This window comes from Melanerpes formicivorus, unplaced genomic scaffold, assembly GCF_026170545.1.
Source record: "Melanerpes formicivorus ecotype bairdi unplaced genomic scaffold, bMelFor1.0.p_v2 SCAF_24, whole genome shotgun sequence".
Classification (NCBI taxonomy): Eukaryota; Metazoa; Chordata; class Aves; order Piciformes; family Picidae; genus Melanerpes; species Melanerpes formicivorus.
This window is the reverse complement of record NW_027142376.1, coordinates 4,192,214-4,204,521: the sequence shown is the minus strand read 5'-3', so window position 1 is coordinate 4,204,521 and position 12,308 is coordinate 4,192,214. Positions and strand designations below refer to the sequence as shown.

At 51.5% G+C, this 12,308-nt stretch overlaps 1 protein-coding gene and 1 long non-coding RNA gene across 3 annotated transcripts in view; both read left to right on the top strand.

The window, feature by feature from the left end:
* The window catches only part of LRRC3B (leucine rich repeat containing 3B), an 82,716-nt gene extending 75,493 nt beyond the window's left edge, over positions 1-7,223 (top strand). The window contains exon 4 of one of the 2 annotated variants that reach the window (XM_068152631.1): positions 7,086-7,223. In XM_068152631.1, coding sequence (XP_068008732.1) covers positions 7,086-7,139 — 54 coding nt within the window. In that variant the 3' untranslated portion in view covers positions 7,140-7,223. The remainder of the gene's footprint in view (positions 1-7,085) is intronic. The other variant, XM_068152629.1, reaches the window with a different exon arrangement.
* Positions 7,224-8,932: 1,709 nt separating this feature from the next.
* LOC137448295 (uncharacterized) lies at positions 8,933-11,395 on the top strand. The gene is made up of 3 exons (XR_010989045.1): positions 8,933-9,374; positions 10,330-10,438; positions 11,068-11,395. It is a non-coding gene; the product is annotated as an uncharacterized lncRNA (long non-coding RNA).
* The last annotated feature ends 913 nt before the right edge of the window (positions 11,396-12,308 follow it).

Here is a 12,308-nt window from a genome sequence, read left to right as displayed (position 1 = left end):
GTCTTTCAATGAAAACTGTCCAGGTGACTCGGATGTATGTTCACGTGGCACACTTCAGGCAGAGGGGCAGGCTGCAGGGTGATAGGAATCCACTTATTATGGGTTTAAGACCATAGAGATAAAAAAGTCTTCCAAAGGCTACACAGTGTAGGGAGTGGACACAGGATATTGTGATTTCTTGTTATTTCATCCCATCATCCCACAGTCTCTACATAAACAGACAGGACAGTCTGCTCTCCCTCATTCCTCCCTGCTGTTTGCTCCAGATGTCGTGGTTCTGTTGTCGCTGTAGTAGCATGGGGCAATTTTCAGCCTTCTGCAGCCCTGGGTGAGCTGATTTTTTGCTACAATTTCAGCCTAGTGTGAGGAGGAAGTGAGGCCTGGGTGTCATCCAGGCCTGATCAAGGTTTGGTGTGTCCAGCCTGGAGGTGGAATTGAGGCCTGATAGGACTGTCCTGTGTGGGGGCAGGGTGGCCTGCACCTGGCCCACTGAGGCTGTGGGGTGAGGTTTTGGAAGGCCCAGGTGAGCCTAATCTGTGTATATATTCCTTTTCCCTGAATACCTCTTGTATTTCTGTATATATTGGTAAATACCATTCACATTTAATCTCCAGTTCTATGTGAATGCTATTATTTTACTCCCTTGAGGGTAAAACACCTTCCTGTCTTTTTGGCTCAGAATGAGGACACTGCTCTGTGCTCCCAGGAGGAAAGCAGCAGCTGGTGTGGATGGAGCACCCAGTCTGGAGTAAGACATTACAAGAATGTCTGGAAAAGCTATTAAAATCCAGAAGCCCAGTAGTCTGTATATAAAAGAAGCCCCCTAAAGAGAGGGAAGAAAGAGGTGGGAGAGGCTGAATTAAGATGACTACATGAAGAGGATGCTCTGCATGAGGATATGCATTCGTTTGGGTGGCTGCTGTGGTGGGAGAGGGGGCTGCAGTGGCACACTCCCCGGTTCAGTCACCATGATGCTTACTGACACTGTGACTTATTTTCTGCCTCCGATAACACCGTTGATGCAGCTACCTGCTCTGGAAAGGCTGTTGGTAGCAAAGCTGAGCTGGAAGAAAAGTGTGTTAGGATGCTTATACATCTGATGAGTGTTTCTCCCTTGCCACCTGGAGCCTCTGAGGCCTCTGTGGAATGATGACATTGATTGGTAGGAGACATTCCACCACTGGCTCTGCTTGTGCTGCAAGGCTGGTTCCCACTGAGCAGGGTGGGGCAGAAAAAATGCCAGCCTCTCTGGTGGCTATTGAGTTGATCAACCACTGCCATACTGCAGTGTGATATCAATGAAAGGAGGGCTGCTCAACTTTTAGACAAATATGTCATGGTAAAGGTCACCTGTAAAGAAAAAGATCTATGGAGGATGACTAGAAAAGCTTTCAGAAAACACGTGGTTCAGATTTTTTTTTTCTCCCTTGCTTGTTTTTCACTTTTGAAATTGAAAGCTTACCAGGTGTGACAGTTTTAGGCTGTGCCTTTAAGGAAAAGGTCAGCTACTGAACACCCTAGCTAATTATGCTAATTATGCAATTATTCTGGCACACAGAATCGTGGCAAGAAATGATGGTGGAGCTCCTCCTACGGTTGGCCATTTCACTGATTAAATGAGACAATTGGAAGATAGTCTCACACGTGTTTGTTTGGTTTCAGCCATTGAAACTCTGTCTGGAAAAATTGAGAATTGCATGAAAGAGCTGAAAGATTCCATATCCCAACTGATACAAGGAAATAATTCCAATTCTTCCTCCAGATGGATGCAAGTTTCAGCTGTGAGGAATAGATGTCCTTCAAATAGGTCATTCCAAAACAGATCAAACCAAAACAGACCACAGAGGCAATCACGTGGGAGTATTTGGACAACTCTGTGTGATGAGTTTGGTGAGAACATGAACAGATGGGATGGTCAACCAACTTCTAATCTTTTCAGGAGACTGAGGGAACTGTAGAATGGCAGAACCCGAGGTAGCAATACCGGAAGGGTAGCTGTTACTTCCACAGTTTCCCAGGACAACTGCAATAGCTCCAACAGTGGCTCCAGTTATAACACTGTGCATGTTCCCCATAACTAGCGGTGCCCTGCCTCCCACAAGGGGGAGGAGAGGGATAATGGAGATAACAGAATCTGTTGGGATGTGTACATCCAGTGGCCTGGCACTTCACAGTTTCGGAAGTACAGGGCCTTGGTTGACACAGGAGCACAGTGCACCATAATGCCATCAAATTATCAGGGATCAGAGCCTGTAACTATTCTGGGAGTCACTGGTAGATCTCAAGAGTTAACTAAGGTAGAGGTTAATATAAGTTTAACTGGTAAACAGTGGAAGAAGCATACAGTTCTGACCGGACCTGATGCACCTTGTATTCTGGGAATTGATTTTCTGAGAGAAGGGCATTTCAAAGACCCTAGAGGTTATAAATGGGCTTTTGGAGTAGCTTCTGTAGAAATTGATGGACAAAAATTGAAGCTGTCTGTTAGACCTAAGCTTTCTGATGAATCTGCAGTTGTGGGACAACACAAGATGCAGGACATTAAATTGCCGGTTGCTTCTCAGACTGTGCATCACAGACAATACAGAACCAACCCTGACTCTTTGTTGCCCATTCAGAATCTGATTCGTCAGTTGGAGAGTCAGAAAGTCATCAGCAAAACTCATTCACCTTTCAACAGTCCAGTGTGGCCTGTGCGAAAGCAGAATGGAGACTAGCGTCTGAAAGTCGACTTCCATGCCCTGAATGAAGTAACTCCACCTATGAGTGCAGCAGTACCAGACATGATGGAACTCCAGTATGAGCTGGAATCCAAAGAGGCCAAATGGTATGCTACCATAGACATTGCTAATGTCTTCTTCTCTATTCTCATAGCAGAGGAATGCAGGCCTCAGTTTGCTTTCACCTGGAGAGGAATCCAGTACACTTTCAACAGGCTGCCAATGGGCTGGATCCACAGCTCAAGCATCTGTCATGCAGTAATCCATGGTGCTCTGGAGAAAGGTGGTGCTCCAGAACACATCCAGTTCATCGATGATATCATCATCTGGGGTAAAACTGCTGAGGAAGTCTTCAAGAAAGGTAACAAAATCATTGACATTCTTCTGAATGCAGGTTTTGCCATCAAGCGAGACAAGGTGAAAGGACCTACCACAGAGATTCAGTTTCTGGGAGTGAGGTGGCAGTATGGATGCCGACACATTCCAGTGGATGTGGTAAATAGAGTCTCTACCATGGCAAGTCCCACAAACAAGCAAGAGACCCTACGTTTCTTGGGGATAGTGGGATTTTGGAGACTGCACATTCCTGGATACAGTCAGATTGTGAAACCTCTGTATGATGTGACTCGAAAGAGAAACCATTTCCACTGGGGACCTGAACAACAAGCAGCCTTTGACCAGATAAAGCAAGAGGTAGATCAAGCAGTGGGTCTGGGACCTGTCCGAGATGGTCCAGACATTAAGAACATTTTGTAGACGGCTGCAAGTGACAATGGTCCAACCTGGTGCTTGTGGCAAAGAGCTCCAGGTGAGACACGTGGACGATCTCTTGGTTTCTGGAGTCGAGGTTACAGAGGTTCAGAGGCTAATTATACTCCAACAGAGAAAGAGACTCTAGCTGCCTATGAAGGAGTAAAAGCATCTTCTGAAGTGATTGGAACTGAATCACAACTTCTCTTAGCTCCCAGATTACCAGTTTTGAATTGGATGTTCAAAGGCACAACATGCCACATCATGCCACATCATGCCACAGATTCCACCTGGTCCAAGTGGATGGCTCTGATAACACAGAGAGCTCGAATGGGAAATCTTGAAAGGCCTGCTCTGGTGGAGGTGATCTCAAGTTGGCCTGAAGGTACCAACTGTGCTAAACCTCCAGAGGAGAAAGTGACTCGTGCTGAGGAAGCTCCTCCTTACAATGACCTTTCTGATGATGAAAAGAAATACGCTTTGTTCACAGACGGTTCCTGTCGTCTTGTTGGGAACAAGCGAAGGTGGAAGTCTGCAGTGTGGAGTCCAACACACCGAGTTGCAGAGGCGAAGGATGGAGAAGGAGAATCCAGTCAGTTTGCAGAGGTAAAAGCTGTCCAGCTAGCTCTCGATGTAGCTGAACGTGAGAGATGGCCAAAGCTTTATCTCTACACCGACCCATGGATGGTAGCCAATGCTCTATGGGGTTGGCTAAAGGACTGGAAGAAGAGTGGTTGGCAGAGGAAAGGAAAACCCATTTGGGCAGCTGAACTGTGGGAGGACATTGCTGATCGAGTTGAGAGAATTCCAGTGAAGGTGAGACACATTGATGCTCACATTCCTAAGAGCAAAGCTACTGAGGAACAGCAACACAACCATCAGGCAGATCTGGCTGCAAGAGTTTCTCAAGTAGACATGGACTCTAATCTTGATCTCGACTGGAAACACCGAGGTGAGATATTCTTAGCTCGGTGGGCTCATGATTCGTCAGGACATCAAGGCAGAGATGCGACATACCAATGGGCTCGAGACAGATCCATAGACATTTCCATGGATGCTATCACACAAGTCATCCATGACTGTGACATTTGTGCTGCTATTAAGCAGGCAAAACGACTTAAGCCCTTGTGGTATGGTGACAGATGGTCCAAGTACAAGTATGGTGAAGCTTGGCAGATTGACTACATCACTCTACCACGTTCTCGTTCTGGTAAGCAATACGTGCTTACTATGGTAGAGGCAAACACTGGATGGTTGGAAACTTATCCAGTTCCACATGCAACTGCACGCAACACCATTCTCGGTCTGGAGAGACAGATCCTGTGGAGACACGGAACTCCAGAGAGGATTGAGTCAGACAACGGAACTCATTTCAAGAACAACCTTGTCAAGAACTGGGCCAAAGAGCACGGCATTGAGTGGATATTCCACATTCCCTACTATGCACCAGCTTCAGGGAAGATTGAACGCTACAACGGTTTGTTGAAGACCACTCTTAAAGCCATGGGGGGTGGATCTTTGAAAAACTGGGAAAAACATTTAGCACAAGCAACCTGGCTGGTAAATAGTAGAGGTTCAGTGAACCGAGCTGGACCTGCACATTCAGATCTGCTACAGAAAGTAGAAGGTGATAGAGTTCCTGTTGTTAGAGAAAAGAATCTGTTAGGTAAAACTGTTTGGGTATTTTCCCCCTCAGGAGAGGCTAAACCTGTCCGAGGGGTGGTTTCAGCTGAAGGTCCGGGTCACACTTATTGGGTAATGCAAGAGAATGGTGAAATTCAGTGTATTCCACAAAGAAATTTAACTTTAACTGAGAGAGTTTAATTTCAGAGTGTTGTACAGCTACATCACTCCCAAAGGAAGAATCCATGAGGAATCTACGGTGCATGAACCCTGAGAACCCTGCAAGCCATGAGTCAACTGAGAGTCCCTGTGTCCCTGTTTCCCTTTTCTTCACTTTGTCTGCAAAGAGATAGACTGTTTTCCATTTTCTTGTTTCCTGATTTTCTTGGACTTCTGAATCACCTACATCTGAGGATAGCCAGAATGGACTATGAACTTTACTTACAAAGTATAAATATTGTTTTAGATTGGATGAACAGTACGAACAGCCTATGAAATAGTTTAGAAGGGGTGGACTGTGACCATTTTAGGCTGTGCCTTTAAGAAAGGGACATTTGCTGGAACACTCTGGCTGAATATTTTAAAAAACAAAGATAGGTCTAAATGAATTTCATTGGTAGATTGGTAGAATGCAACTTTAAGTTTTAGTTCCGTTTGAGTCTCACTCTGTTCCAGTCTGTTCTGCCTTTCCAGCCTGTCTGCTTCTGAGCAACTAGCCGGAGTTGACTTTGGGATAAGAAAACTAATCCCTGCATGTGCTTTTGAAGCCTAACAATATTTCATCCCCATTAATTACCTTTTCTCCCTCTCTAGCCCCTTTTGGGAAAAAGGGAGGTAGGGGGAGAGAGGGGGCTCAGGGGGGAACCCTCCTCTGTCCAGAGGAGGGAGTCTTGTTCTGCATTACTTGCTGTGTATTTCTGTATGTATTGTAAATACTATATATATTGTGTATATATTAACTGCATTTCATCTTGCTTGTAAATATAGCTTTGCTTCTCCGACTGAGTTAGCTGTGGTTTCTTTTTCTTTTGGGGGGGAGGGAAAGCTAGGCCTTCTCTCACCAACACAGAGGATTTAAGCACTCTCCCTGCTTGCAGCTAAGTCTAACACTTGAGCAAAGTTTTACTTCAAATGACCGCCTTCAGTGCCGGTCAGTGTGCCTTTTCTGACTAGTGTAGCATTCTGAATCCTCACCTGTACAATCTTATGATATGCTCCCCATGTTCCTTTCTGCCTTCTAGCTGGCTACCCAAGTCTGGGTAGAAAAACTCACTCAAGAATATAAAATCAAAAGTTTTAAAAGTCTAGAAGCAGATTATTTATACAGTTGAAACTGTTGTGTATGGAGGATGTCCCTGCTTGCTGTAGGGGTTTGAACTAGATGACCTTGGGAGTTCCTTCCAACCCCACCCATTCTGTGATTCCTTTTGGGGAGCTGCAGAGGGCAATGAGGTCTCCCTTCAGCCTCCTTTTCTCCAGACTAAACAGCCCAGCTCCCTCAGCTGCTCCTCAGCCCTGTTCTCCAGACCCTTCCCCATTATGAACAACATGATTTATGAGGAGAGTGTGGGAAGCAGTTTGTTGGCTAAAGAAGATGGAAATATCTTGTAGGACTGGGGATATAATCCCATGCTCCTTGGTGAAGTGTTTAAATTGTCCTTTAGTAAGTAGTATTTCAGTACTACTGAAATAAATGTTAGGTAGCCCATCTGAGCAGAAAGAGAGCTTTTGGTTGAAGCTGAGGGAGCCTGGATAGTGAAAACGTTTTACAGCTTTCAGGATAAAAGAAATCTTGAACTCGTCATGGAGCTCTTATGCTGACAGAGGATGTTGGGTTTGTGGGCCCTGGCAGCGACAGTTTTCCAAAGAGGAGCTGTAAGGCCAGCTACAAGGTTAGGTGTGGATTCTCCTGTGGTCTCACACAGAACGAGTCTCACGATTCAAGCAGTCTGATTTCACAGCTGCGTTTTCTTCTCTCTCTGTGGGTGACAGGATGACCTCACTAACAAAGAGAGAGACCTTATCAGAAGAGGAGACACAGTTTGACAGGCCTGGATCTGTGTTGGCCACCAGTGCTGTTGAGCAGCTGGGAATTATCCACAGGAGTATTAAACCAGAGAGCCTTCTGCTGGGTGCGAGGGTAAGGGGTGTGCATGTGAAGTGCCTATGGTTGAAACCCCCCAGTCTGCAGCTGAGGCCGTGCAGAGTGGTGCTCTCAGTAGCTCTGCAAGTCTGCCATGGGCTCAGGAGGCTGTGCAGCTGTTAAACCTTTTCTTTTGCTCAAGCACAATCTTTCTGAATTCTTTTCTTGGATTTTTTTTTCCCCAGGGTCATGTGAAACTGTCTGATTTTGGGCTAAGCACAGCTGTTCAGAAGGCTCAGAGACCTGAGCTCTGCAGGAACCTCACACACAACCCCCCAAGTGCCTTCTGTGAGTACAAGCTGTCCTTGTTCAACATGGAACTAGTTGAGAGCTGAAGCCAGACCACAGCATAATTCATTTCTGCCGTTGTAAACAAGATTGGTCAGGCTGATTGCATTTAATGGGGGACTGGGAATGCACCTTCCCTGCTGATGGAAGCTTTGAATGGGAAAGAAATTCTTCTTTGTCATGCTGGTGTGTTTTTGCTCACATGTACCTGGACACAAATAGAGTTTTGTGCTAATGTCAGTGAGGCTCCAGGAGCACTCGTTCAGCAGGGACATGGTTTTCATATGCTGACTTAGTGAGGGTGATGACCGTCTCCAGAAGCTTTTCATCAGAGGGAAGTTGCTCATCAGCTTGTCTGCAGGTGAGTGTTTTATAGAATAATAGAATCGTTTGGGTTGGAAAAGGCCTTTCAGATTCCGCAGTCCCAACAGCTCACAAACTGCCAAGTCTCATCCCAATCTCTTTGTCTCTTAAGCATCTGCAGGGATGGGGATTCAACCACTTCCCTGGGGAAACTATTCCAGTCTTTTGAGAAGCTTTCAGTGAAGAAGCTTCTTTAACAGGCAACCTAAACATCCTCTGATACAACTTGAGGCCATTTCCTCACATGGGGGGGGGGGACAATGAACACCAGAGTGAGCCCCCCCGATGCTGGGAGACCCCAAAATCTAAGATCCTGCAATTCCACTGAAGACACCAGATGAAGGGGGGACCATCAAAGGGTTTAAGTGAGGAGAGCAACAGACAGAAGAGATGGGTGATTGCCAGTGCTAAATGCGCTGACTGCAAAGTGGTCTCGGGGCTGTCAGCCCTGGGAGCCCTGCTCGGAGAGGCAGAGCTCTGTGTCTCCTGCGCGGCGGCGTTTGGATCAATACATCATTAATATTGTTATTGCCTCCCCGCCTCCTCCTTTGGCCGCAGGGGGCCAGGGTGCTGCTGGGACAGGACAGCTCCAAGGCAGGACAGCCCCAGGCGCGGCAGGGGGCCGGGGGCACAGCCGGGCGGGGGAGGCAGGGGCGGCCCTGCGGTGTGCCGAGCGGCTGCGAGAGCTCTGAGGGACGGGGAAGAGCGCTGGGGGGGCGGCTCGGAGCCGGGGCCGCTGTGAGCACCACGGCGGGGCCGGGGCCGGGGTCTGTGCGCCCCGGGGCTCCCCGCCCCAGCGCTCTGCCGCACCGCAGCGCTCGGCGCCGGCCGCTGCCCCTCCGGCCCGGGCTCGGTGCGAGACCTGCAAGGGGCAGAGGCGCTCGGCTCTGCCGCCAGAGCTCAACCCCAGCCTGCGGCCGCGGAGTGCGGAGGCGGCGCTGGGGCAGAGCTCCGGCGCTGAGCTCTGGCAAGCACCGCGGAGCGCCCTGAGGCAGGGCCCGGGCAGGTGCGGGAGAGGGAGCGGGGGGGGCTCGAGCAGGGGGGGCCTGGGGCGGCCGAGAGGGACGTTTTAAATTCCCTTCTGTAACTGTGAGGTCTCTCCTGGGCCGCTCAGAACACTACAGATGGAGATACAGTTCATAGAGGGAGCAGCAGGGGTGCCCGAAGGCTCTCTGGGGGGCGCGCCAGCGCCGGCGGAGGAGACTGAGCGTCCTGGGGCGCGGGGCGGGGTCTGGGCGGGGCTGCCTCACCTCCGTGCCTCGAGGGGCTGGCACGTGCCCCGGGCTCCTCCCAAGGAGTCGGCGCGGGAATTTGAGCGGCCAGAGGCGCCCGGCCCGGGCAGGACCAACCCCAGCCTGAGGCGCCGCTGAACTTGGCGGCCTTCGGAAGTCGCTCTTGGAGAGCATCTATGGCAGCGCTCCGGCTGATGGAGACCTGGCAGGCGCCCCAGAGAGGCTTTGGCGAATCCGCAAGGGAGAAGAGCCCAGGTGCGTGAGGGGACAGGGAGGGCCGAACCGGGGAGACCTGAGGGGGCTTAGAGGGATTTATTTCTGTATGAATACCTGAGGCGCTCTCCTGTGCAGCTTAAACCACCCGTCGGTGCAGATGTCCTTAGGGGAATGAACATTAGGCGTGGCTGCGGGCCCCAGCGCTACCCACGGAGCAGTCTGTGAGCGCCTGAGGGGGGCGGCGCGCACCGCTCGTCTCCGCCCCGGGCTGCCCCCAGGGCGTCCCTGAGGGGATTCCAAGGGCTGAGGGAATTCCGGCTCTGCGGGGAAGGCTGAGCCCGAGGTGTCGGTAGAGGCAAGGTGGCTCTTGAAGTCTGCTGGGACAGTGCTGAGGCTGCCGGAGAGCTGGGCAGGCAGCGCGGGGGGTGGCGGAGCCGTGAGGGCAGCGCCCAGGTGCGCGAGAGGGAACGGAGCTGGGCTGGGGCAGAGCTGCAGCAGCTGAAGGGAGGAGTTTAAAAGTAAAGGTCTGAGCTGCTTTCCGGAACAGCTTAGCACCTGGGCATGTTTAGGCTGTTTCTAATAATGTCAGGCGGAGGGATCCGAGTGGGGGCCGGGGGGAGGGCGCTGTGAGCACCCGGAGGGTCCCAGCGACACCTGTGCGCCCTTCCCGCCAGAGCGGCCGGCACGCGCCGCGCGCCTCGGGAGCTGCCGGGGCGGGAACGGGAAGCGGCCCGGGGCAGGGCCGGGCCGGGCCGCAGCCCGCAGCTGCGCTGTGTTTGGGGTCTGGGAGGATCCGCTCCTGGGGCAGAGCTGCGGATGCCGGAGGGCAGGACAGGCAGCGCAGGGGCTTGGGCAGGTTCGTGAGGGCGCAGGGTGAGACCGGCCGGGGGCAGGGGAATCAGCTCGGGGACAATTTCTGTTTCGTTAAAACCTGAGGCACTTCCCTCTGTAGCTCAGCACCTCCTGAGTGTGCCTCTGCTGTTTGCTCCTTCAGGCAGAACGAAGCTCTGCAGGGAGCAGACTCGGGGACAGAGAAGTGACGTTTGGGCACAGAGACTGAGAGGATCTGTGGGGCAGAAAATGCAAACAGAGAAAGCCCTGAGGTAAGCAAGAGCAGAGGTGACATCCTGGAGGGAAAACATGGAGGCAGTTTATACAGGATAAAAGCCAAAGCTTTCGGAGGGAAAAGCTGAGGCAATGTGCTGGGGGCAGAGCGGGCATGGAGGGAACCTGAGGCAACCCACAGGGAGAAGGTGAAAATTGTCCTGAGAAAACCTGAGCAAAGAAGAGGGGACACAGGAAGCAGCTTGGAGGGAAGACTTAAGGCAAATATCTGTGAGACAAGATACAGAAATGAACAGGAAAGTTAACCTATGGGAGACAAAAACGAGGATTTGAGAGGGAAAATCACAGCTTATTTAGGAGGGAGAGTGAGGGGGAGGAAAGGCATGGGAGGGAAGAGCTGAGGAAAGGTGGAGGGAGGAAAGGGGATGTTTGGGAGGGAAACAGAGGCGATTTTGGACGGGAGGAAGGGAAATTATGCCTGGAATTGAGAAGGAAATCTGTAGGGCAGAGGATGAAAATGTTGAAAATAGAAGCTATGATAATGCAAGGAGAGAAAGGACATTTTGAACAGAAAAAGCCTGTAGTGATTGAGGAGCAGTGATACCTTTTCCCCTTGGGCGGGGAGGAATTGGCACTGCTGAGGCCTAACTCTGTCCTCCTTCCTCAGAGGCAGCTGGCACAGAGCCCCACTATGGAGCGGCGAGGCAAGGTGTGGGGGGGCAAGAGGAGCTGAGAAGAGGAGGAGCACCGGGCTGAACAGCTGGACATGGGCAAGGCGCCCTGGGCAATGAGACCTCCCTCTCAATTTGGCTGTGGTAACACAAGATCTTTGCCAGCACCGTTAGGGTGCCCTGGTTGGCTTTGTGCTGGGCGACCTCCCTGTAAGCAGGGCTCGGTCTTTGCTTTTGCTGTTGTAGGCGTTTTGCCACCTAGCTCCTTGGCTGCACGGAGACTGGCAACCCTGTAAGGAGGGTCCGAGCCGGCGTCTCGGCCCGTATGGGGGGAAGTGTAGCTGCCTGGACCCCAGCCCCCCCTGTAAGCAGGGGAGGGCCCTTTAAACAGTTTCTCGGCTGCTGGCGGCCTGGCCAGCGTGACGCCCTGTACTTGGGGCATGTCACAACGATTGGCATCCTGAGGCCCCTCTACCTGCATGCATCCCCGGGGGGGCCAGGTCTGACCCTCTGCTCTCCTGCTCAGGGTTAAGGATGCCTGCCCCACCAGTGGCTGCCCAGAGCTTGCTCCCTCTCTTGGGAAGGGCTGTGTGTGTGGCCCCTCTTGCCTCTGTGTGCCTGAGTCTGCTTGTCCTTTAGGTCCCTTAGAAAAGGCTGTAGCTTAGCTTAGGCTTCCCAGGAGGGAAAGAGGGGCTCTGGGCGGTTCCACGGCAGTCTCCTTGGAGGCCTCGAGTGGGGTGGGAGCTCGGCTTGCCCCTCCTTTGATTGGACGGACACAGGGAAGCCGCTTAGTCGTCTTGCGGCAAGGTGACCCCCCTGTAGTTCAGGGCCTGGGTCTCTGCCTTCATGGCAGCCTGTTCCCTTGGCACCCTGTCAGCTTAACAGCCCTGTACTCGGGGCCTGTGTGACGAGTTATGGAGCCTTCTGTGCCGTTCTGTCCCCTTCTGTCCCCAGCAGCAGCCCCAGGTCCCTGTAAGCAGGGCTGGGGAGGCTGCTTTTGGCAGCTAACAGGAACAAACCCTTAGAGGGTTGAGGGCAGTCCCTGGGCTCCTGAAGAGGTGGTGTTGTGCTGCAGCCAGGAGGGCCGGCTGGGGGCATCCCTCTTTCCCTCGGGCAGGGAGGAATTGGCACTACCGAGGCCTTCTTTTGTCCTTTTGGCAATCCTTGTCAAGGCAGACAGAACGTAGCACTGCTGTGTATCATCACTTCTTGTCCTGCTCCTTCAGATATTCTTCAT